The sequence below is a fragment of the Lepidochelys kempii genome, chromosome 4 (genome assembly GCF_965140285.1).
Source record: "Lepidochelys kempii isolate rLepKem1 chromosome 4, rLepKem1.hap1, whole genome shotgun sequence".
Lineage (NCBI taxonomy): Eukaryota > Metazoa > Chordata > Testudines > Cheloniidae > Lepidochelys > Lepidochelys kempii.
Genome location: NC_136383.1, coordinates 113,235,998 through 113,263,227, shown reverse-complemented (window position 1 = coordinate 113,263,227; position 27,230 = coordinate 113,235,998). Strand labels below are relative to the sequence as shown.

Here is a 27,230-nt window from a genome sequence, read left to right as displayed (position 1 = left end):
ACTCCAACCAGATTAAACAGCAAAACTATTTTACATGCCATATGTTTGCATTCATTCAAATATATTTATAATGAATCATGTTGACAAATTCATTTATTCTCTGGAGCAATAGAAGAAAAGCAGTCATCATAGAATCACAGAATATCAGGGTTGGAAGGGACTTCAGGAGGTCATCTAGCCCAACCCCCTGCTCATAGCAGGACCAATCCCCAACTAAATCATCCCAGCCAGGGCTTTGTCAAGCCTGACCTTAAAAACCTCAAAGGAAGGAGATTCCACCACCTCCCTACGTAATGCATTCCAGTGCTTCACCACCCTCGTAGTGAAAAAGTTTTTTCCTAATATCCAACCTAAACCTCCCCCACTGCAACTTGAGACCATTACTCCTTGTTCTGTCATCTGCTACCACTGAGAACAGTCTAGATCCATCCTCTTTGGAACCCTTTCGGGTAGTTGAAAGCAGCTATCAAATCCCCCCTCATTCTTCTCCTCTGCAGACTAAACAATCCCAGTTCCCTCAGCCTCTCCTCATAAGTCATGTGTTCCAGACCCCTAAATCATTTTTGTTGCCCTTCGCTGGACTCTCTCCAATTTATCCACATCCTTCTTGTAGTGTGGGGCCCATAACTGCACACAGTACTCCAGATGAGGCCTCACCAATGTCGAATAGAGGGGAACGATCACGTCCCCCAATCTGCTGGCAATGCCCCTACTTATACATCCCAAAATGCCATTGGCCTTCTTGGCAACAAGGGCATACTGTCGATTCATATCCAGCTTCTCATCCACTGTCACCCCTAGGTCTTTTTCTGCAGAACTGCTGCCTAGCCATTCGGTTCCAGTCTGTAGCAGTGCATGGGATTCTTCTGTCCTAAGTGCAGGACTCTACACTTGTCTTTGTTGAACCTCATCAGATTTATTTTGGCCCGATCCTCTAATTTGTCTAGGTCCCTCTGTATCCTATCTACCTCTCCTCCCAGTTTAGTGTCATCAAGAGAGGAAGTGAAAATTTCCATTAGTCCAATATCATTCACATATTTTTACTCTTCTAATGTCATTAATATGTAGCGTATATAAAATAATTATGGTTAAGAGGAGCAATATCTTCTTTTTGTAAAACTCTTCAGTGGTAATTGAGGCAGGGCTTAATCAATATTACCCAGGGCAGATCACAATTCTTAGATGGATATTCCCATATAGATTCTGACAGTAGATGCTCTGACTGAACAGGTGAAACATTTGGGGGGATATTATTAGAGTGGAGTGCCTATTCCCTCTTTGTCTCCCCCCAACTTCACCTCCCAGATCAAGCCCCTATGCCCTGTCCATCGGGGCTTGAACTGGGAAAAAAAAAAATAGGGATATTCTCTCAAGCTTTACCAACAAGCTAAGCTCCACCTACTTCAGATGCCAAAATGAGACACCACTCGCAGTAGATTTTGTGATGTTCAAAATATGATTGTGTTTATTCTGCTGGGATCCTGAGGCTTGCAGGAGTTGGTTCCCTCTCAGTACGATGCACCTATATCTATGGGTACTGCTGGACTCGGCTCTCCCTTGATGGAAATGGGGATTCCTTGCTGGATTCTATGGGAGTGGCTGCCATTTGATGAGGATGCACTCTGGCTCTGTTCCTCCACTCTGGCCTTTCAGCTCCACTGATCAATTTGGGGACAAAGAGGCAGTGGTACTCCCCTATGCGCCATCCACTCGTAACACCAAAAAGAAATGCCACTCAACAGATTATGCAGGTCTTCCTAATACATCCCTCTGCTTTCTCAACTGCTTTTAACATCAGTGAAATACGTAACGATGTTGACATTTAACATCTGAGTTAACGGTCCATGGAGATGAACAGGAGCGATGCCCACTTGTCAGAGTAATTGTTTTTGACTCTCTGCAAACTCAAGCAGACAGTACTGCATGGGTCACGTGCATGTTTTCAAGGTTATTTTCTCAACCATAAGGGCTATATTTGACTTTTTTGTTTAAATGAAAAATGGAGATATTGGAGAACAAGAAGGCACTCTCAATAAATAAAAATAAATAAATAAATAAATAAAAATATACATTATTCTCCTGTTTATCTGAAACCCTATTATCCAAACAGCTGTTGAGAAAGATGAGCCCCCAGCTCCAGGGGATGCTACATGCTGATGAATGGCTTCTGCAGCAGCACAGGGAGCCCCCTGTAGCCCTGCTGTCATGGGAGTGTGGGGGACCATAACGCAGCTGCAGAGGGCTCCCTGCGCTGCCTCAGGACCAGTGACACCCAATTCCTGCAGAGGCAATGTGAAGGGAAGGCTCCAGTCCTGGCTGGACAAAACAAAGTCCTGGCTGGAGGTCTCTGCTCCTGCAGGGATCAGGTGTCTCTAATCTGCCTGTGCTACTCCCTAATGAGAGAGTTCATCAATGATCAGTGCCAGGTACTCCCACAAATTTCTTGGAACCAAATCAACCTTTGAAGGTAGAGACTAGGACTGGAAATCAGACCTGAGCCTTATGCATGGCTGTGCAGAGCACTGTCATTAAGTTACCAAACTGGCCCATGAGCCACAGGTTATAGACACAAATTTGAACACACAAGTATAAAAAGCCCTCAAGATTTATGAAGATAAATATGAGTGTGTCTACAGTTGTTTTAGCTACCTGATTCACCCTCTCGAGTAGGCGATTGGTTTTTTTCCATTCCTGGCATGCTGCTTACTTTTTCCTGATCAGGTATTTCTATCTGTAATTAAAAAGTGGGAGTATGTCAGATTTGCCACATGAGAGAACAGAAGAGGCAATCCTGTTCCCAGGCACTGGTAGTTCAAAAGTATCTGTATATGTACCAACTTCATGTTCCATTTAGAATGCTGGGTCAGGAAACCCAAGGTCTTGAAGTAAAATGATTATGTATGTTTTGCTTCAGTCTGTAAAAGGTGAATATAATAAGCATGCTTACCTCTTGATCTTTTACTTCAATCTGGATTTTTGCTGCTGCTGTCATGTCTATGGTATTTGAAGTTTCCTGTGCTGAAACACAAAGGTATAAATATATAAATGATCAAGTTATTAGTATACACTGCATATATTGGATATAAAATGCTCAGAGAAAAGTGTAGCGATGAAGAGCATTTATGCACTGTATGTTGCATCTTGCCTGGAGCTGGACTGAGTAGAACAGAATTAAGTATTTAAATCTTCATTCTGAAGTTACACTGTGATTGATTTTCCTCAGTCCAATTCCCAGTGGACGCAGTACATCTGTTGGCAGTCCCAGGGGACAGGTCTAGTGATTGGGCACTGAGACTGAACTACCCTGCTAACGATAATCCCTCCAAATCAGGGTTCTAAGGCACTGTAGCTGCGTTTACTATACCTGTTCTGTGAATATACAGAGGACTTCACTCTGTGGGGATATCAGAGAGGTGCCTTTTATGATCACTAACATTCACACACAAGAAGGAAAATAAAGGGTACATTTAGACTTATTTTTGTCTCCCTATTCTAGCAGTAAGGAAAATCTAGAGGAAAGGTAAGGTTTTTTTTTCTGGTGTTCAGTATTTCACCTATATGTTCTTCCCTTATATTATGTAAAAAAGCAAGAGTATGTAAAGAATAATTCTTATGCCAAAAAAGTATGTTTGACCTTAGTTTGACCACAAAATTAACAGTTGTACAATACTCTTGTGTGAGAGATTTTTTTCATTACACACTGCCATTGTACTGTAGAAGTTACACTGGATAACTCAATAACAGCTTTGCCTTCAATAGGGCTTTGAAGGGATGTGAAGTCGAGTTTGATTTCTCTGACCAAAGTTTAAATGGTCACTAGTACCACCTATGGCATCGTGGGAGGGAGCTAAACAAAAAAGGGGGCATTAACATTGAGATATCTGGGTGTGCAGGGAATTCTAATCACCTGTGGGCCAATTATAAGAAAACGGTTCAACGCAATATATGGGAATGAAAAGAGATTTGTAAAATCTTCTTCGCTTACAGCAGTACACTGCTGTTGTGCTGTTCCTGCTTTATTTTGGGGGATTTGCATGCATAAAAGTTCTGTGAATGCAAAGAGTTACCCAACTTCAGTATACAACTATGGTAACTGCATGATGAAACTTCCTGAAAATTTAGGCCTAACTTTTTTGGATTCAAAATGTCCAATAGTAAAAACAACTGAAATACCAAATTATCTGATCAGATAATTCAGTAATATCTCTGAAGAGAAAAATGAGGGTAGGACAGTGATTTTTGAGCCACTCTCATGCAACTGAGAGCTGAAAGTTATAAAGAAATAAACAGTGTATATTAGTCTGAACTATTGGTCCCAAACAGCATCATACAATTACCCTTTGCTGGTATATCCCAAAGTCAAAAATTAAAAATTAAGTCATGGTTTAAGTAATTCCATGGTGAAACAATCAGCAAGAGAAATATATTTCACAAACACATTTAGCATGGAACTTCCCTTTTTGTTTAGCTGCATGTGTATACAATAGAGCTGTGTGGAGAATGGAAATTCCATTTTGAGCAAGATTTTGAAAATTTGTTTTTGTTCTAATTAAGAACAAAACCTGAAAACACTGAAATCCTCCATGAAAGAAAATTCCAGGAAAAAATTGTTTTTGGTCAATTGAAACTTTTATTTCAACTTTGACTGAAATAATATAGAATACAAAATAAAAAAAATATTAAGCAAAAAGTCATTTTGAAAGGAAAAATGTTTGTCCCAGAAAGGCTGAAACACTCCCTCCCGCTCATTTTTACTTTGAAAGGAAATTTTGGCAAAATTGACACTTTTCAATTTTCACGGAACTACTGAAAATGGTTCTGTCAGTGTTTTTTTAACCAGCTCTGGTGTACAGTATACGTAAGAATATACTTACTTACCTGTTTCTTTATCTGTGGTTACTGGAGATTTAGATTTCCTTTCTCTGTAGCTACACTCTTCAACTCTTTGTGGGTCAGAGTTTTCCACCTAAGCGTAAATCACAATTGCAAAGTTAATACACTTATTTTATTCATTGAAGTTATGAAGGCTGAAAGAAGAGAAAGTTTTCCCCAATTGCTACTCTCAAAATAGAATATGCCGTAGAAGGAAAGAACTGAATGAACACAAACAAGTTTGTTCTCAGAGCTCTAATACCTACACTAACATAGAACAGCAACATGATGGAAGACCAGTCTAGCTCTGTAATAACTATTAGTATTTCCAGAATTTCTACTTACCATATTTTTAATGAGAGCTTTCCTTCAAGCTTCAATTAAAACATATTTTTATAGGTTTTGAAAAGGATGTAATAGAATGGACTACATACTAATCGGCATTAATGGGAGAGCACACAGCTACAGGTGCAGATACTAAATTTATAAATAGCAGTTTTAGGATGACCAGAAATGCAGTAAATCACCATAATAATACAGGACTGGGAAATAATTCTTACAGAAAGAACCATTCTCTAGTAATAGCTCAGACAGGTAAATGCTTAGTGATTCTAACATTTTTAAGTACATTATAGATTATTAATTTTTATACTTTAATAAATTACTTTGTCATCTGGATTAGCAGCTGTGTGTTATAAAGTACATGCCTTTAATACCCTATGACATTTTACATCTGCAATGTTTTCAACTACACCCTATTATATTTATCAATTTACAAATCCTTGTATGATCACAACACATAGTATTATCAGAAAGCCTGGCCTTCTTAAAGTTTCAATTATCACCCCCATTTTTCCTCTCTGTTCCTCCTGCTGAGGAGATTTAATGAAGCTTCTCATTTCAATCTGTCAACACTGGTCCTGAAATGGCCACAGACTGTTGCAAAGTAATGTAACAAAACCTCTTTCCTGAAAAGTTCAGTGTGCTTGCATCTGCAATGCTCTCAACACCTATCAGGTTGAGAGCACAGGTTCAGAGATAAGAACCAAGCTCTGGATGGTGAAGGTAAGAAAGGAAGAGCTGAGGTACTCTAAGCACAATTATGTGGCAAATTGAAAAATAGCAATTATGCATCAATTTGCATAGCTGCATAACTTAATTATACACAGACCTTGTATATACTAGAAATAACATTTCCCTTTACATTGCGATATGCAATTTTGTCGTCCCAGGATATTAGAAAGACAAGATGCGTGAGGTTGAACTTCTGTTGAAACTGGTCCAATAAAAGGTATTATTGAAACTGGTCCAATAAAAGGCACCCCGTCTCTCTTATTTCCCTTCAGAGACTGCTCAATGTAAATCCAAAATGTAAAACAAAGCAAACGTTACAAGATCTTACATCTATAGGGTCCTTCTTCAAAGCAGCATTCTTCAGGGGCAAATCTGTTAAAATAAAACAGAATACCGATTTTATGGAAATCAAAAAGTCCAGCAGAAGCTTCGTGTCGCCTCATGATGTATCCAAAAAGGTTCCAGAATATGTGAAGTTCATGTACTATCTAATGCAATGGTTTTTTTTTTAAAAAATGAAAAATATAATTTTGATTTCTAAAGGGTAAGGTAGTTTAAAATCATTAGTGTTTTATGGCTACATATAATTTAGATATTAATGGATGAAATCCTGGCCCTTTTGAAATCAATGGGTGCAATGCTATTTACTTCAATGGGATCAGGATTTCACGCCATATATTTAAAATCACAAAGCTGGATGCTGGATCATGGGATAGTACATAACACATGCTGCAACATCAGGCTCAGTAGGGGAACCTAAGCTTACATGATTCCAGTAACAAGATCCAAGTGTGTCACTTCTGTAATATACTAAAGAGAGAAAAGCATAGTTTAGAAATCAGAGCACAAGACTAGAAGCCAGAAAGGCTGGTGTGCTAATTCTGGATCAGATAAAGCTCACTCTGTGCTCTTGTACAAGTCACTGACCCTCTGCTTCCTGACAGGGAACTATAGGAGTGGCTGGGGTCTAGAGCATTTTTTAAGATCTGGCCATTTTGTACAGATGTGTAAATGAGAGCTGAAATCTTTTTGAAAGCTGTTACCATCTGTAGGTGCTGAGCACTTTTGAAAATCTGGTCCCTGAAGCACCGACTTCATATTTTCATATTAAAAGTTTAAAACAACTAAGAGCATTCCACGCAATTTAAGTTTCCTATCCTACATTTAGGATACAAGAGCCAGTATCCAGCATAATTTAAATGATCTGTGGTGGCAACACTGTTAATCTGTTTAAAAGTATTCCACATAGTCAAACTTTATACGGTTACACCCTTAGATTGCAAAATGGTATTTTTCAATTTTTAAAAGCACTGTCAATTGAAGAGTTAGATCCTAGCCACTCAAACAGCAATGATATGTTTACATTCCTTGGAATCTTGGACTACTAAACTACTGTGTCTGCTGTTCATACTCAACAGTGACAGAATACACATTTGTCTTTTAAACAACTTCCTTTTACGTATGTTGAACTATACCAAACACAGCAAAGAGATTATTTAAAAAAAACTCTACCCAGAACAACAAAGCATTAAAATCTTGCATATGTGTCATATCTAACATGATTTACACAACAAAGGGATTCTTTTGTGAAACATTTTACATTATGAAAGACTACTTTAGCCAGTTCAGTCCACACATTTTAAACTAAGTACTGTGTGTCTGGATGACTGAGTAACTAAGTGTTTTGAAGTGCATGTTAAAAAGTACAGCAATCTCAAAGGACAAATTAGCGTGGTAGCCTGAGACCAGTAAAAACAAACAAACAAAAACCCAAAAAGAAAAGGAGTACTTGGGGCACCTTAGAGACTAACCAATTTATTTGAGCATAAGCTTTCGTGAGCTACAGCTCACTTCATCGGATGCATACTGTGGAAACTGCAGAAGACATTATATACACAGAGCCCATGAAACAATACCTCCTCCCACCCCACTCTCCTGCTGGTAATAGCTTATCTAAAGTGACCACACTCTTTACAATGTGTATGATAATCAAGGTGGGCCATTTCCAGCATAAATCCAAGTTTAACCAGAACGCCTGGGGGGGGGGGGGGGGAGGGGGTGTAGGAAAAAACAAGGGGAAATAGGCTACCTTGCATAATGACTTAGCCACTCCCAGTCTCTATTTAAGCCTAAATTAATAGTATCCAATTTGCAAATGAATTCCAATTCAGCAGTTTCTCGCTGGAGTCTGGATTTGAAGTTTTTTTGTTTTAAGATAGCGACCTTCATGTCTGTAATTGCGTGACCAGAGAGATTGAAGTGTTCTCCGACTGGTTTATGAATGTTATAATTCTTGACATCTGATTTGTGTCCATTTATTCTAACAAAAACCCGAAAAACACCGAAAGAAAAATTGGTCCTCTGAAGATAATACCCTGCAGCCAATATTCACGGTTTAAAAACCTTTGTGTAAATGCATATTTGAGCAATGCCTATTTCCTTATATGCATTTATGAAGCAAAAGTTTTTACATCCTTAAAGCTGTCTGGGTAAATTTGATCCCCTGAAGACTAAATCTATAATTCCATTTATACCTAATCTCATGTCAGTAGGAATTTGCAGATCTTGTAATTTAGAACCTTACAGGTCTACACAGAATTTAAGCACTGCATGAGTGGCAATCACCCAGTGTACACAATTCATTTGCAAATTCGATACTATTAATTTAGGCTTAAATAGAGACTGGGAGTGGCTAAGTCATTATGCAAGGTAGCCTATTTCCCCTTGTTTTTTCCTACCCCCCCCCCCCAGATGTTCTGGTTTAACTTGGATTTAAACTTGGAGAGTGGTCAGTTTGGATGAGCTATTACCAGCAGGAGAGTGAGTTTGTGGGTGTATGGGGGTGGGGGGGTGTGTGTGAGAGAACCTGGATTTGTGCAGGAAATGGCCCAACTTGATTATCATGCACATTGTGTAAAGAGTTGTCACTTTGGATGGGCTATCACGAGCAGGAGAGTGAATTTGTGTGGGGGGGTGGAGGGTGAGAAAACCTGGATTTGTGCTGGAAATGGCCCAACCTGATGATCACTTTAGACAAGCTATTACCAGCAGGAGAGTGGGGTGGGAGGAGGTATTGTTTCATATTCTCTGTGTGTATATAAAGTCTGCTGCAGTTTCCACGGTATGCATCCGATGAAGTGAGCTGTAGCTCACGAAAGCTCATGCTCAAATAAATTGGTTAGTCTCTAAGGTGCCACAAGTACTCCTTTTCTTTTTGCGAATACAGACTAACACGGCTGTTACTCTGAAACCAGTGTACACTGTGACCTTGCCATCTAAGTAGTAGACATGATGGTCTCTATGAAGCACTGGTCAAAACCTTCAATACCACGATTGCACATTTTTTTATATTAACCAGCACCACATAATCAGACTTTCATACACACTTGTGAAGTGTTCCATTTCTCCTTTGATCATTTTATTTTCAAAATAAACAATTTTTAAGAATTTAGGATCAGCAGATAAAAAACTCTTCCTGGACAAATCAAATGTCACGTGAGGCCTGATGATGATTTTTCAAAATAAGTACTGGTAATTAAAAAAAAAAAGTATGTTGCATACAAGGAAGGGACCTGGATTTCTAATTTCCTTCTAACTCTTGTAATGAGTTCCAAGGAGGCAGACTTCTGTCCTATGAGGAGTCTCACTGACTTTGATGGGGATCCACATAGGTGTAGTGGGTATGCCCCTGCAGAGATCCTGGTAGGATTGGGATCCTTAGGCCTGAATCATGTTAATAATTATGGCTACTTTTATTCTGTTTTTGAGGAAGGGCTTTATTTTTTTTTTTGGTAAGTGGTGGAAGAACACAAATAGAAGCAGAAAAAAATTCTGCTATAGAAGTAGGTTAGCTGAGGGCTTAAAGGCTCTGCCATGTTACTCAACACCATGGAAACAGATAGATTATTAAAGTCTATATCTACCTACTTACCTATATTTAGAATCGACTTAAACCCCCATATTCTATTTTAGGTAAACGTACCTCTCTGCTCCCCTTGTCAAGTTATCCTTCCCTACCTCACATAGAAGTATAGAATCATAGGGTTAGAAAGGACTGCAAAGGTTATCTAGTCTAACCTCTCCTAACTCACCTGAGTTCTAATCCTACCTAAGGGTCCAGCTGGCTTCAAAATCAACATGGGAGGGGGTAACTGTATACCTAGCCATAACACTTCACTGACTCTAGGCCTTCAACTCTAAACTATTAGGGGAAGGGACTGTGTCTTTAATTTCCTTGGACAGTGCCATGCACAGTGTTATCCCTGTTATCTTTTGTAATTCAACTTAGTCTTGTTATCTAGTTGTTGCAATAATTGAAGATGATCTCCGTTTCTAAGTCATGTGGCAAATGTCCTTACAAAACTACCTGGAGCACAAACCCCAACAAAAAGACAGGAAAAATATAAAAACATTCTAGGTAGTACTGTTCTTTTTCAGCCTTATAGGCATAACAAAACAACTGCAATAAATATTTGAAAATAATGCTTGGAGAAGGAATTAAGTGAGTGCAGAAACATTTGCAGTGGAAGAGATTTCTAACAAGTCACATAGTCCTAAAAATAACTCAGCCTTTAACTTGAGAAAATACAGTTTTCCCATCATTCAACTTATGAATGCTCTTCAAACTATGGCAAATGGATATGAACTTGGTATCTTCTGGCTAGTAGGGAAGACACATGAAATCTTCCTCTGAAGCCAGTACTAACAAGACACTGTGACTCAGCCAAAATAGAAATGCAATTACTAGTACCATCTCTGCAAAGGACTTGTTAAAACACTAAAAACAAGGACATTCTAAGTTTAGTCCTACATCCCTTTGGGAAGGTCGCTGTATTTTACCTGAATACTGACAACATTTTGAGAACATTAACAGTTTGTAACCTGCATGCAATTAGAAATCTTCCGTAGAGGCCAACATGGGAAATAAGGGGGTGGAAATGAGAGAGAGAAAAACCACCTCTGAGATGGTTGTCTCAAGCAATTAATAGAAGCATTAATAGAAGTCTGAAGATTTATGAAGCAAATTTCTAGTGTATTACTGATGTACTTTGATGCTCTGATTTAACCTTTTAGAAAGGCTATTTCCATTCAGTACAAATGAATAGGATAAGCCACTTTTGTCATGTTACAATAGCATGTTTCCAACCCCCAACCCAATGTATTTATTCTATTCCACTGAAAAGTGTGGCTCAGAGCTGGCCACCAAACGATATGGCAATACAGTCACCCCAGGCTCAGTTTCCCCCCTTCACTCTTCAGTTAATTCACACCCAGAAGTTTCCATTAACTTCTCCTCTTGGGGCCTGCTTTATTGAACCATTCTAGTTACATAATAAAAGCAAGTTTTCTTGACCCTTCCAGGTTCAAACCGCTTTCATGCTCTCTCCACAGGTACCATTGCAGAGAGTGGACCAGATGATATGTCTGGGGGGAGAAAGCAGAAGGAGACTCCGCTGGGTGGAAGGCATGAGATGCACTGTCCTGAGATTGGGGGTTCCACGACCACCACTCCCAAGAGAAGGAGGCGGGTGGTGGTGGTCGGGGACTCTCTCCTCTGGGGGACTGAGTCATCTATCTGCTGCCCTGACCGGGAAAACCGAGAAGTCTGCTGCTTGCCAGGGGCTAAGATTCACGATGTGACGGAGAGACTGCCGAGACTCATCAAGCCCTCGGATCACTACCCCATCCTGCTTCTCCACGTGGGCACCAATGATACTGCCAAGAATGACCTTGAGTGGATCACTGCGGACTACGTGGCTCTGGGAAGAAGGATAAAGGAGTTTGAGGCGCAAGTGGTGTTCTCGTCCATCCTCCCTGTGGAAGGAAAAGGCCTGGGTAGGGACCGTCAAATCGTGGAAGTCAACGAATGGCTATGCAGGTGGTGTCGGAGAGAAGGCTTTGGATTCTTTGACCATGGGATGGTGTTCCATGAAGGAGGAGTGCTGGGCAGAGACGGGCTCCATCTTACGAAGAGAGGGAAGAGCATCTTTGCGAGCAGGCTGGCTAACCTAGTGAGGAGGGCTTTAAACTAGGTTCACCGGGGGAGGGAGACCAAAGCCCTGAGGTAAGTGGGAAAGCGGGATACCGGGAGGAAGCACAGGCAGGAACGTCTGTGAGGGGAGGGCTCCTGCCTCATATTGAGAATGAGGGGCGATCAGCAGGTTATCTCAAGTGCTTATATACGAATGCACAAAGCCTTGGAAACAAGCAGGGAGAACTGGAGGTCCTGGTGATGTCAAGGAATTATGACGTGATTGGAATAACAGAGACTTGGTGGGATAACTCACATGACTGGAGTACTGTCATGGATGGTTATGAACTGTTCAGGAAGGACAGGCAGGGCAGAAAAGGTAGGGGAGTAGCACTGTATGTAAGGGAGCAGTATGACTGCTCAGAGCTCCGGTACGAAACTGCAGAAAAACCTGAGTGTCTCTGGATTAAGTTTAGAAGTGTGAGCAACAAGAGTGATATAGTGGTGGGAGTCTGCGATAGACCACCGGACCAGGCGGATGAGGTGGATGAGGCTTTCTTCTGGCAACTCGCAGAAGCTACTAGATCGCATGCCCTGGTTCTCATGGGTGACTTTAATTTTCCTGATATCTGCTGGGAGAGCAATACAGCGGTGCATAGACAATCCAGGAAGTTTTTGGAAAGCATAGGGGACAATTTCCTGGTGCAAGTGCTAGAGGAGCCAACTGGGGGGCAGCTTTTCTTGACCTGCTGCTCACAAACCGGGAAGAATTAGTAGGGTAAGCAAAAGTGGATGGGAATCTGGGAGGCAGTGACCATGAGTTGGTTGAGTTCAGGATCCTGACACAGGGAAGAAAGGTAAGCAGCAGGATACGGACCCTGGACTTCAGAAAAGCAGACTTCGACTCCCTCAGGGAACGGATGGGTAGGATCCCCTGGGGGACTAACATGAAGGGGAAAGGAGTCCAGGAGAGCTGGCTGTATTTCAAGGAATCCCTGTTGAGGTTACAGGGACAAACCATCCCGATGAGTCGAAAGAATAGTAAATATGGCAGGCGACCAGCTTGGCTTAATGGTGAAATCCTAGCGGATCTTAAACATAAAAAAGAAGCTTACAAGAACGGGAAGGTTGGATATATGACCAGGGAAGAGTATAAAAATATTGCTCGGGCATGTAGGAATGAAATCAGGAGGGCCAAATCGCACCTGGAGCTGCAGCTAGCAAGAGATGTCAAGAGTAACAAGAAGGATTTCTTCAGGTATATTGGCAACAAGAAGAAAGCCAAGGAAAGTGTGGGCCCCTTACTGAATAAGGGAGGCAACCTAGTGACAGAGGATGTGGAAAAAGCTAATGTACTCAATGCTTTTTTTGCCTCGGTCTTCACTAACAAGGTCAGCTCCCAGACTGCTGCGCTGGGCATCACAACATGGGGAGTAGATGGCCAGCCCTCTGTGGAGAAAGAGGTGGTTAGGGACTATTTAGAAAAGCTGGACGTGCACAAGTCCACGGGGCCGGATGAGTTGCATCCGAGAGTGCTAAAGGAATTGGCGGCTGTGATTGCAGAGCCATTGGCCATTATCTTTGAAAACTCGTGGCAAACGGGGGAAGTCCCAGATGACTGGAAAAAGGCTAATGTAGTGCCAATCTTTAAAAAAGGGAAGAAGGAGGATCCTGGGAACTACAGGCCAGTCAGCCTCACCTCAGTCCCCGGAAAAATCATGGAGCAGGTTCTCAAAGAATCAATCCTGAAGCACTTACATGAGAGGAAAGTGATCAGGAACAGTCAGCATGGATTCACCAAGGGAAGGTCATGCCTGACTAATCTAATCGCCTTCTATGATGAGATTACTGGTTCTGTGGATGAAGGGAAAGCAGTGGATGTATTGTTTCTTGACTTTAGCAAAGCTTTTGACACGGTCTCCCACAGTATTCTTGTCAGCAAGTTAAGGAAGTATGGGCTCGATGAATGCACTATAAGGTGGGTAGAAAGCTGGCTAGATTGTCGGGCTCAACGGGTAGTGATCAATGGCTCCATGTCTAGTTGGCAGCCGGTGTCCAGTGGAATACCCCAGGGGTCGGTCCTGGGGACGGTTTTGTTCAATATCTTCATAAATGATCTGGAGGATGGTGTGGATTGCACCCTCAGCAAATTTGCGGATGATACTAAACTAGGAGGAGTGGTATATAAGCCGGAGGGCAGGGATAGAATACAGAGGGACCTAGACAAATTGGAGGATTGGCCCAAAAGAAATCTGATGAGGTTCAATAAGGATAAGTGCAGGGTCGTGCACTTAGGACGGAAGAACCCAATGCACAGCTACAGACTAGGGACCGAATGGCTAGGCAGCAGTTCTGCGGAAAAGGACCTAGGGGTGACAGTGGACGAGAAGCTGGATATGAGTCAGCAGCGTGCCCTTGTTGCCAAGAAGGCCAATGGCATTTTGGGATGTATAAGTAGGGGCATAGCGAGCAGATCGAGGGACGTGATCGTTCCCCTCTATTCGACATTGGTGAGGCCTCATCTGGAGTACTGTGTCCAGTTTTGGGCCCCACACTACAAGAAGGATGTGGATAAACTGGAGAGAGTCCAGCGAAGGGCAACAAAAATTATTAGGGGTCTGGAACACATGACTTATGAGGAGAGGCTGAGGGAACTGGGATTGTTTAGTCTACAGAAGAGAAGAATGAGGGGGGGATTTGATAGCTGCTTTCAACTACCTGAGAGGTGGTTCCAGAGAGGATGGTTCTAGACTAGTCTCAGTGGTAGAAGAGGACAGGACAAGGAGTAATGGTCTCAAGTTGCAGTGGGGGAGGTTTAGGTTGGATATTAGGAAAAACTTTTTCACTAGGAGGGTGGTGAAACACTGGAATGCGTTACCTAGGGAGGTGGTAGAATCTCCTTCCTTAGAAGTTTTTAAGGTGAGGCTTGACAAAGCCCTGGCTGGGATGATTTAAGTGGGGATTGGTCCTGCTTTGAGCAGGGGGTTGGACTAGATGACCTCCTGAGGTCCCTTCCAACCCTGATATTCTATGATTCTAAGATGGAGTGTTTTTTCTAAAAATTGCCAGAGATGAAGACTCTACCACAATCCCTAGTAAATTGTTCCAAAGGCTAATTATCTTAAACGTTACAAATTTACACCTTATTTCCAGTCTGAATTTATCTAGCTTCAGCTCCAACCATTCCCACAAACACTTTTGTCTGCTAGACTGAAGGGCTCATTAACAAATTTTTGTTCCCAATCTAGGTATCAACAGACTGTAACCAAGTCACCTTCTTAATCTTCTTTTTGTTAAGCTAAACAGAGAGTATATCACTAAGGCATGTTTTCCAATCCTTTACTCATTCTCGTGATTCTTCTCTCAAGCCGCTCCTATTTGTCAATATCCTCCTTGAATTGTGGACCTGAGAACTGGACAAAATATTTCAAGAGTGGTTGCACTACTGACCAAACAGGCATACTAAGCCACAACAAAATAAATCTACCTTTTAGACGCTCTTCAATATGGGGCTCCTCATGCAGTTCTTGCCTTGTTGGACTTCTAGACTTTTGTGGCTAAAACCAGAATACAACGGAAACAAAATACTTCAGGTCTATGGGGAAAAAACTGTCTCGTATCCATAGTAACAGGTATCACCGTATAGCCTTAGCAAAGCAGTCAAGGGATCTTTGAATTACAAGATTTTAAACAGCTTTTCAATCAAATATTGATACAGCATATTAGTTTAGTAGTGGGGATTAGCAGTATTATATCACCCAAAAGCACAGCACCATAAATTCTACTTAACTGTTAAATCTGCCACAGAAATAATGGATTATTGTAATGTAGAGATCTCAAGAGAAATCACTTGAACTCCAGATACAGTTTCTAGGGATTATTCTCCCTGTAAGTGAAGTTCTCTGAAGGTACTTTAGTATAAATCTAGATTAGAAAAACTTATAGATGAAGATACACCACTAAAGTAGCTATCACCAGAGTATGTAGCTGTTGTGGCAGTAAAAAATATCTTCCTTAGACAGTCAATTTTTCCAGTCTTCCCTGGATTTCTCTTAAAACAAGTGATTTTGCAGCTCAGCGCAAAAAGGTGGAGAAGAGAAAATGAACATCAGTAGCATCTGTTCATTTCAAAATACTTAACTAATGGATATTAAGGATCATAAAATTTATGTATGCATAAGTATTTTCAGGAGAACTATTTATCATAATAAGCATATTCACAATAGGACTCCAACCCTTAAAAAAAAAAACAACCAAGCACAGATTGAGACATTATGTAGCCATTTAAAAGGGGGAAGTACACCATTGGGACAGGCAACAGATTCTACTGCTGAATAATCTGGAAGGTGCATGTGTGCAATTTAAATACGAGTCATTTGAAAAGCTGCAGCTAAATATCTGGAGAATGTCCCTTTAAAAGCTTGCAAGATTCAAATTCAGTTTTAGTTGCACACACATTCTATGTAAATAGTAATAAATATAAAAAAGAAAATTTCAATTTAAGATTGTGGACAACTACACAGGAGAGAACGTTATCGCTACAAAATACCAGAAATACCTCTTCAGTTTTCAAGTTCGTTTTCAGTTCCAGATCTTCAGTTAAGATTGGTAAAGTTTCTTTCTTGCCTGATGAAATATAAGTAGATTAACAATTATTTTATTAATTTGTATAGAACTGCAATAGGACTGCTGTTCCCCAGGAACATCATATAAACTTGATGTATTCGATGTAGCTACCCCAGTGATGAAATGAATTAATCATTTTGAAAATAATCTGTCCCCCACAAAATACAGTTCACTCTCCCATTCACTTTTTTACATTTTGATGGTAGAGTTGGGGGTGGAGAACACTGGATCCCAGGTTTCTCTCTGCTTGATTTTGAAAATTATGGAAGATATTGAACATTTTATTTTAAATATACTGTTAGTAATGTCAACAGACTTCATTATGTAAAAATCTAAATAGAACATTAAAACTGTATGAGTCACTAGATAGCTCAGGAGATACACTAAGGGATGTAAATCAAGGTTTTATTTAAAAAAAAAAAAGGATGCCTAAAGTTAAGAGTTTGAGTCCACAATTAGGCACCCAAATAAATGACCAGATTTTCAGAGAGGTTTACCATTCAATAGCTCCAATTTATGCAATGATTGTCTTTTTGTAATATCCTGAAGATTCTCCCCTCCGACACACTCTTTAAATAGGAGCCACAGGGTCTCCACACCTCTGAAAATCAGGTCAATTAATTAGATATTTAAATATGGATTCTGAAGTCTTCAGGCACTCCTTTTTTGAAAATCTTATTAACCAAAAGTCATTACCACCTGAAGGCTGCTTGATGATCTATGTGAAATGACTCACTGGTTACAGTCCACCAAATAAAATGAGTACAAATGGCATCAATGTAGGCTGTTTCAGAGGAGAACAAAAATTGAATAGGAAGATTGAACTACCCAGTATTCCCCAGAGGAGACAGGGTTGAGGAAGATCTGCAGGGCAGTGAGTGGAAGTTTGCATTGTCATAGCCCATGCTTGTCCCTATTCTATACATAGTGAACTTCAGTCTTCAGGTTTGTCAATTTGGCATATTTTCTGGAAACTAAATTTGTCTTACAATGTTTAATGTATTTCTTCTATCTTCATTAGTGACAAAACCTGACAGAGAAGAAGAAAGCATTTATAAAAAAATTACTTGACCAGTATTTTCTGTTTCCTTTACTATTAATGAAGATACAGTATATCTGAGAGCTTTCTTTCTTTTACAGCCCAATTTCTTCTGGGTCTGCAATGAAGTAATTGTGATGCTGGTAGACCAGGTGACAGTTCATGTCAAGGTCGCAATGTCTCAACTGACCACTGACAAATACATAGCTGGAATCAGATGTGTGTTACCATTGTTAAAAGTATGAATTATAAGAACGTGTTGAGACTTTATTGAATGCTTGTCAGTTGCTGCATGCATTAATCTCATTCATAACATCTGTAATCCCATATTGAAAGGTAATATTTGAGCGGTTGTATTGTGAGCCTCTGTGACTGTGTAAGTCAGCAGACAGGAAAGAGACATTACTTAATGTGAGAGGCAGACAGACCATTATAGGGCGTTTCAACAGAATTTCCTCTACATATGTAGATTCAGGAACTGCAAAAGTATGTTAGGTGCATACAGTTTATAAATCAGAGGGGGTGGGGAAGGGAAGAGAAAGAGAAAACCTTACCTGAATTGATGCTTGTATTTTGTTGAAAAGAATCATCTACTTCCACGGTGTTCCTTTTGCCATCATTCTCAAATTGTTTATCCATATGAGACACGGGGAAGTCACTCTTTTCTCCCAGTTTTGCTTCTACAGTTATTTCACCCTGCTTGGTATTTACAGTCAATTTGCTTTCATATTTAGAAACTAGTGGAAGCGTTTGTGCTCTAGGAGGTGAAGTCCTTGCTTCAGAAAAGTCATTTTCTAATAAGCTACTGTTAACATTATAATCTATGTTTTTAAAATCATCATTCCTTTTTGCTTCTTCTGAAGGAATACAAGGTTCTGATGTAACTTCCACATATGGAATATACTCTTCAGCTCTTTCATCACTTGCATCCATCTCTGTAGAAGGGCCAACAATGACTGTAGACTCTGTACTAATCTCCATACAGAGGGCTTCATCTACACTTATGAAGTTCACTATAGTCTCAGCTGTTTCTGCAACTTCAGTGTCTACTGTGATCCTACCTACTGCTGATTCTCCCATCACAGCATCCTCATGAATCTCCTCTTCTCCCCTAAATATGCATTCATCTCCTTCTCTACCACCCACAGGCAAAGAACTATCACTGTTTTCTGGGTCTGTAGATGACATGCATTCAACTTCTTTGGTACTATTAAAGATGACATCATTTTCATCTTTTACTTCTGTGTTTGCTGCAACGAGCTGACTTTCTTCTATGACTGAGAAGGTGAAAAGACTGTCACATTCTTCCATAGTACTGAGAGTGATCACAGCACCTTCCTCTTTATCTTCTATACTTGAAGCAATGTGTTGATCTTCATTGCTGCTGGCAACTCTCAGCATTGGAGCCTCACATTCTACCACCTTTCTAACAAAAATCATAGAACCACCACTTTTTCCTTCTGTGTTTAGAGCAGTTAGCTCACGCTGCTCATCTCTCGCTGCACTGGTCTCAACAACCTTACATTCTTCTGCTGCATTTGGGGAGATCATGGAACCCTCATCTTTTTCTTCTGTTTCTGCTGCAATGAGTTGACTTTCAGCTTGTGTGGCTGCACTGATCAGGACTATTGCACATTCTTCTGTCCCACTTCTGGTGATCATGGCAGCCTCCAGTCTTCCTTCTGTTCCTGAAGCACTGAGTTGATCCTCATCTTGTGTGGCTGCACTGGGCACAGGAGCCTCAAAATATTCCCTACTTGTGGAGATCATGGCAGTGTCAGTTTTTGTTTCTGTGCCTGCAGCAACATGCTGAATCCTAGCCTCTGAGGCTTCACTGGACATGAGGATCACTTGTTCTTCCATTATACTTGTGGAAATCATAGCACACTCATCTTTTTCTTCTTTGCCACTTGCAGTTGGATGATTTTCATCATCATCTCTAGCACTGGATGCACTGGGCATGGCAACCTCATATATCTCCATATCTATACAAAACACAGTACTCTCATTCACTTCTTCTGTTCTTGCAGCAGTGACCTGACTGTTATATTCCATAGCTGCACTGGGCATGGGAGCTTCAAATTCTTCCACAATACTAGTGGAAATCATTGTACACTCATCTTTTGCTTGTTTACTGCTGGCAGTGTATGTATTCTCTTTGAATTCTGTGGCTGTACTAGGCATGGGAGCCTCAAATTCTTCCTTCTCTATTAAGGTCACAGTGCTTTCATTTTCATCTGTTCTTGCAACAGTGAGGGAACCTTCTTCAATTTCTGTGGCTGAACATGGCATAGGAGCATCACCTTCTTCTACGGTACTGGTAGAGATCACGTCACCTTTAGCTTTTTCTTCATCAGTAGAAGCAGCAGGACTCTCATCTTTCTTTGTGACTGCACTGGTTATGGGACCCTCACATTCTCTGCCATGATTTCCATTGGCACTGTTGTCATTCTTTTCTTCAGCTGCGGCAGCAGACTGACCCTTATCTTTCTCTGTCACTGCACTAGTCATCAGACCCTCATACTCTTCAACATCTATAGACATCATGGCATCCTCATCTTTTTCTGTATTTGGGGTCAAAGCGTCTTCATCTGCTACACTTGCACTTGTCACGCTGCTCTCAACTATCCCCTTTGCACTTTCGCAGATTATGCCACTATTAGCTTCTTTCTTTGCACCAGTATTGCTGTCAACCCCATCTTTATTTATATTTGTGGCAGCCATACCTGACTCAGCTTCTACTTGTTCTGCAACGATGCAGATAATGGAGCTTTCACCTTCTTCTGACCCTATACAAATGAGTGCACTTTCACCTTCTATTCCTGCACAAGTTGAAGAATGCTCTATTTCTTCATTTCCTCTTCCTGTACTGGTCACAATACCCTCACCTTCTTCATCCTCTTCTTTTGCACCTGTGCTAGTCACAAAGCCTTCATCGTCACACGGCCCTATGCTGATCATAGCGATAGTAGCTTCGTCTTTTGCTCCTGTACTGTCCATTGCACTTCCACATTTTTCTATATCTAAGCCAACTGCAAAACCTTCATTGCTATCTTCCAGTCCTGTGCAGACTGCTGCAGTCTCAGCATCATCTTCTGCTGTTATGCCTGTGCTGGTCACTGTACTTTCACCATTTACAGGATCTTCACCTTTGTCAGCACTTGTTCCTGTCATGGTGGTGTTGTTCATGACCATTTCGACACCTGCACCAGTTACAGCACTGTCTTCTTGTGCATCTACACCAGTCACTGGGCCAATTATGAAGCCAAGACCTCTTTCTTCTGCACCTGTACAAGTCACAGCACCCTCACTGTCTTTTAACTGGCCAGCACCAGTTACGTTGCTCTGGCATTCATCTGAATTGTTGCTGCTCATGGATCCTTCACCTGCTTCTGTGCCTGCACTGGTTACAGCACCGTCACTTTCAGTTTCACCTATACAGGTAATAGAACCTTCAAATTTGCCTGTACGTCTGCAAGTTGAAGTCTTGCACTTCTCTTCTGAGCCTGCACTAGTTACAGCATCATCTTTTTCTTCTGTCCCAGCACCGTTCACGTTATCCTCAATTTCCATTCTGCCTGCATTGACTGAATCTCTACCATTTTCTTCTGTATAAATCATGCTGCACTCACCACTTTCTCCTTCCTTTGTACTAGTCAGAAAACTTTCCGTTTCTGCAAATCCTCCAGTGACAACACCACCACCTTCTTCAGCTGCTGCAACAGTACACTCACCATCTGCTTCTGTGCTGAAACCGACACCTTCATTACTTTTCGCCCATATGCTTGTCGTGAAACCTTCATCTGCTTCTATGCTTGTGCAGATTAAAGTAACCTCACTTCCTTTTTCTGAGCAAGTAGTTGTGGCATCACTTTCCTTTTCAGAATGTATTACAGCACCCTCACCTTTCCCGTCTCCTCTACTGGTGGACATTACAGTGCTCGCAGTCATTTTCTCTGTGCTAGTTCCTATTGCAGTGGCCTCAGTTGTTTCTAGCCGGTTGTATATGTGATCAACACTTCCTGCACTGGTGCCCACTACATTGTTTTCATTTTTATCTTCAGTGTCAGTTATTATGCCATCACCTTCTTCTGCTCCACTAACTATAAAAGAGTCTTTAATTATTTCTTCTGGAACTCTTATAACATTCATTGGCACTAGCAACAAAGAAGATTCTACAACGTCACCCATATTGTGTCCATCACTCTTTTTGACCACGTCCACCATGGTACCCTTTTCTTCCTTTGCAGCAGGGCCTATATTTAAGTTTTCATCATTTTCTTTTTTCCCCAGGTTCATTAAGACAGATTTTTTCATGCTTATACCTCCATGATCTGCAGCTTGGTCAGTCATCAAGCCTTCTATTCCACCAGTTACATTATATGCATTTCTTCCTTGCACACTATCTACCATAGTCACTTGATCATAACCTTCTTGTATACTTACATCACCCATGTTCTCTCCTCCTGCTTCTTCACCAACTAGAGGAGTCTCACCATCTTTTTTTTCAGTGTCTATCATGGTGACCTCACCTTTCATAACACAACCTAGCACAGGGCTACCCTGTTGTTTCATGTTTGCAGTTTGTGTTTCATTTTTGTCTAAAATAAAGGAGTCTTTATTTAAACAAATCTTATCTAAAGTATGAGATTCCTCTTTAGCTACATTAGGCAAAGAGTCTGTGAAGTCTGAGATACATATATCCATGGACTTTTTATGGGAAGCATCTTGTCTGGATGAATTAATTGCTAAAGAAACACTTTCTTCAATAGGATTGACATTATTCTTTAAATTTTTTGGTTTTCTGGCATCTTCTGAAGTCTGCTCCTTAATAGGAGCATTAAGTAAAATTCTACCACTTGTTTCATACACAATGTTCATTTGATATGCCCCCTGTTTAATGGGTCCTTGCTCCTCAGAAGCTTGTTTGGACACAGTATCTAGTGCATCTACTCCTTTAACAGGATTTTTTTCATGTTCAATGGTTTGTTCAGAATTTCTGTCAGCTGGAAACTCTGATACACATGCTTCGAAATCTGCCAACCTGTTTCTTAATTCATTTTTTGAACTCTGTAGGTTCGTATTTTCTTTTGCAGTATTTTCAGAGTCCATGTCTAGTAGTGAATTACTACTGCTTTTTTCTTCAATTTTAGATGCTTCATGTACCTTTGCATATGTCTGTTCTGAATCAACTTCCATTGGCTCTTCTTGTTCAGAATGTAATGAGTCATCACTAGTCCTGATTGGTTTTTGAGTGGACGGAATATGACTGGTTACAAATATATCAGTTGCTAATTTTTCCTCTTCCATTGTCATTTCATGGGCTGACAAGCTTCCTTTTTTATTTTCACAAGACAATTTCTTACTTGACTTTTTATCCATAATCATAATCCCTTGCACCTTTTCATGGCTACCGTCCATTTCTTTAATATCTTTGTCCTCCAATTTGTTACTCTCTTCCTTCTTCTTCATTTCCTTATTGCTATGCTTTAAGTTTCTGCTTTTGTGACCTTCTACTGACAGCTTTCTTTCTAGTTTAGAATAACTTAAATCTTTATCACTCTTATTTTTCTCTTTTACAGATATCTTTTCTCCTGCTTGTAACTTAACTCTGTGGCTAAAGTCTTTTTGTGAACTATAAATTGAATGCATCCCACTTTCTAGCTCAAAATCAACAATGCTTTCTTCAAAAACTTTATCTTCGTTCTTGGATTTGCATTGTTTATCTGTGTCATTCTCTTCCATGTTCTTATCTCTGTCTGGTTTCTGAATAGTCTCGTGTTTTGTAAAACTTTCTTGTAATTCTGTTTCAATTGGTTTGGATTGTTTACTGTGACTCTTAGATTTAGACTTTAACAAAAACTTGTCTTCTAAGAAACTCTTCGATCTTCGTCTATCTCTGTGAATACTATCTTCTTGCCTTAAATTACTATCTGAATTAGTTGATTCTATTTCATTTTTATCTTCTGAATAGCTTTCACTCCTTCTCTGTGATGAAGAAACAAGTTGCTTAGAATTACCCTGAGAATCCTTCTGTGGCCTAGAATCACTTGATGACCTTTTGGACTTGTATTCCACTCTTGACTTTTCTATTGAAATGTGTCTGTCTTTTTTGTTATTTTCTTTACGCAACATTTCTTCATTTTTTAACGTGTATTCAGAAACATTTTTTCCATCTTTGCTAGTCGTTGATATTTTCCTTTCACTTCTGTGTTTACTTTTTTTTTCAAATTTATCATCTGATGGAACCTTTGTTTGTTGATTATGTTTTTGAACACTATCCTCACCTTTCAAGCTTCTCTCAAAAGAATGAAGGTCAATATCATCACTTACTTTATGTACACTGTCTCCTTTATATTTATGTTTTACTAACAATTTATCTTCTGAAAGAGTTCTTTCTTTTTCATTTTTATCTTTAAATGATTTCAGTTCTTTCTTGGGAACACTTCTCAAATTTTGAATTTCTGTATCATCTTTTTTAAGATGTTTTTCATTTTTAAAGGCATATTTCTGCCTCTGCAGTTCATCAGTATTAATCTCAGCTCTGTCCAGCTGCTTTTTGGGATCCTTTGTTTCTGTGTCCTGCTGCGTTCCTTCTATCTGAAGAGAGGTAGATGTTTTTCTTTTATGTTCTCTTTCCACTTTAGGATCGTTTTTGCTTTCCTCAGTTGAATGTACTGACTCTGAAACTCTTCTAACAGGCTTAGTCACTTCGCTTTTTCCATGATTATGCTTCAGCTCCTTTGAAGGGATTTTTTCACAGGTCTAAAACAACAACAAAAAAATCATCAGTACATTTACTACACTGAGGAATCATTTATCACCTTAATTTAGATCTTTGAAATAATTACTTACACAATATTCCTTGTAAGAACCCCAAATTAATTTCCCCCTCCCAATAGGTAAAAATATGAAATAATAATCAGAATTAGCAGGCATCCCTGAATTAATTCCAGTTTGAACTAGAGCTTATCTTTAAAATAAATCCAATCTTGATTTAAAAATTTCTAGTGATGAAGAATCTCACAACCTTTGGTAAACTGTTCCAACAGTTAATCACTCTCACTATTAAAAACTGTACCTTATTTCCAGTCTGATTTTGTCAAGCTTCAATTTACTGTAAATCTTGTTACAGTAAAAGCGCTGTTATCCAACATGTTGGCGGAATGGGGGTGCTGGGAAGTCAAAAATTCTAGTTAACTAAAAGGGAGGAAATTTGGGCATGGGAGGGGGCTCAGGGCTGGGCGGTGGGAAGGGGTGCGGGCTCTGGGAGGGAGTTTAGGTGAAGGACGGGGCGCGGGGCAGGGGGTTGCGGTGTGGGAGGGGTTTTGGGATGCTGGATCCAGGCAGCGCTCACCTCGGGTGGCTCCCTAGAAGTAGTAGCATGTCTCTGCTGCTCCTAGGTGGAGGCGCGGCCAGGTGACTCTGTGCGCAGCCCCCGCAGCAACCATTGGCCACAATTCGTGGCCAGTGAGAGCTGCGGAGCCAGCACTTGGGACAGGGGGCAGCGCACAGAGCCCCCATGGCTGTTCCTCCACCTGGGAGCAGCAGGGACATGTCGCCACTTCTGGGCAGCCATTCAGAGCCGTACAGGGAGCCTGCCGGCACCGCACCAACTGGACTTTTAATAGCCCGGTCCACGGTGCTGATAGAAACTGCCAGGGTCCCTTTTTGACCAGGTATTCTGATCGAAAACCGGACACCCGGCAACCCTATTGAAGATCAGAAATGCTGGTTTAGAGAGCTTTCCAGTTGGTAAAGAGAACACAGCTTTTACTGTATTTGTGTCTGCTAGAAGAAGAGCCCTGTTATCAAATTTCTGTTCCCCACCCATAAACTGATCAAAAAAATCACCCCTTAACCCTCTCTTTGATAAGCTAAACAAATTGAAGTTCTTGAGTTTCTCCTATAAGGCACGCTTACCAAATCTTTTATAATTCTCATAGCTCTTCTTTGAACCCTCTCCAATTTTTCAATGTCTTTCTTGAAGTATGAATGCAAGAGCTGGACACAGTATCCCATCAATGTCAAATACAGAGATAATATAACCTACCTAACTCCTACCTATTGTAACACTACAAAGGTTTTCTACACTAGCTGTTCTAAAAAGCCAAGAAGCAGCATTACTAAAACAACAAGGCTAGAAAATTAAACCAAGAGAAAGAATTAGAGGGAAAAATAATTCATAAAGATTAATCTAGTAGTAGGGAAGTTTAGTATATACAGATAATCATTTTTCCAATTAAAAATGAACAGAATAGAGACATTTGATAATTTCTGTATAGTAAAACAAATGTTTTGATATGAAATTTAAAATAAAGTTTACTAGCTGATCTATGACACAAACCTCATTTGTCTTTTGTGTTTCTTTGGAATCTTCTTCAGGATGCTCATATTTCTTTTGCCAACTATCTTCAACATACCTAAAATAGTCAGTCAAAGCATTAGAAAAACGTCGTAACAATTTAGTCTATCAGTTTTGAACTAAGAGAAAATAGACATTTGCACACCAAAGCATCTAACAAGAACTTGCTGCATAACCTTGGGCAAGTCATTTAACACAGTAAGCTTCTATTTCTCCATATGCAAAATGTGGACAATACTTACCTACTTCACAGATGTGCTGTGAAGATTAATTAATGTCTGTGCAGTGCTTTGAAATGTAAAGTACTACACAAGTATTAGTACTGTTAAGTATGACTACGTGTCCCCTGTAACTCAGATGAGCAAAGAGAACCACAGCACAGGCGAAAACCAATGTCCTCTCTGTATCCTTACTCTTCTGCTTTCTACAGAAAAGAATTTTTAAAATACTGAATTGATCTTCCACAAACTTGGTTTCTTATGTATGTCTCAAGACTTAAAAATCAAGGCAAGTCTGGAGACTGTCCTGATACTCTTTGCAAGGATGCATAACACATTCCAGTTTGCACTGCACCATATATTGGGGGGGAGGAATGCAAGCCAAAATAGGGAAAGAACATGTTAAAGAATATTTAGATAAGTTAAATGCATTCAAGTCATAGAATATCAGGATTGGAAGGGACCTCAGGAGGTCATCTAGTACAACCTCCTGCTCAAAGCAGGCCCAATCCCCAATTTTTGCCCCAGATCCCTAAATGGCCCCCTCAGGATTGAACTCACAACCCTGGGTTTAGCAGGCCAATGCTCAAACCACTGAGCTATCCCGGAGGTTGTGAGTCAGTATTTCAGTCAGCAGGGGCTGATGAAATACACCTTAAGGAACTAGCTGAACCAATCTCAGAATCCTTAGCAATTACCTTTTAGAATTCATGGAGGATGGGTGAAGTCCCTGGGAATAGGAGAAGGGAAAACATAAGTACCTATCTTAAAAAATGAGGACAAAAGAGGACTCAGGGAACTATATATTTGCCAGCCTAACCTCAATACCTGGAAAGATACTGGAACAAATTATGAAACAATCAATTTGTAAACACCTAGAGGATAGGGTAATAAGTAATAGCCAACACAGATTAGTCAAGAAATAACCATGCCAAACTGACCTAATTTGTTCTGTGACAGGGTTACTGGCCTAGTGGATGGGGGAGAGCTAGGGGGGAGCTGTGGACATGATATATCTTGGTTTTAGCAAGGCTTCTGACACAGTCGCATTTTCATAAGCAAACT

The 27,230-nt window shown here is 40.4% G+C and overlaps 1 protein-coding gene across 6 annotated transcripts in view; it reads right to left on the bottom strand.

The window, feature by feature from the left end:
• Positions 1-27,230, bottom strand: part of BOD1L1 (biorientation of chromosomes in cell division 1 like 1) — a 56,835-nt gene that overhangs the window by 17,862 nt on the left and 11,743 nt on the right. For all 6 annotated transcript variants that reach the window (XR_012158711.2, XR_012158713.2, XR_012158714.2 and 3 more), the window contains exons 9-16: positions 25,930-26,005; positions 18,137-24,347; positions 16,476-16,543; positions 15,405-15,474; positions 6,275-6,318; positions 4,879-4,966; positions 2,948-3,018; positions 2,650-2,731 (exon numbers count right to left, since the gene is read on the bottom strand). Coding sequence is in view for 3 of the 6 variants with exons in the window: in XM_073342484.2 (XP_073198585.2) it covers positions 2,650-2,731; positions 2,948-3,018; positions 4,879-4,966; positions 6,275-6,318; positions 15,405-15,474; positions 16,476-16,543; positions 18,137-24,347; positions 25,930-26,005 (6,710 nt within the window). In the remaining 3 variants the exon portion in view is untranslated. The remainder of the gene's footprint in view (positions 1-2,649; positions 2,732-2,947; positions 3,019-4,878; positions 4,967-6,274; positions 6,319-15,404; positions 15,475-16,475; positions 16,544-18,136; positions 24,348-25,929; positions 26,006-27,230) is intronic.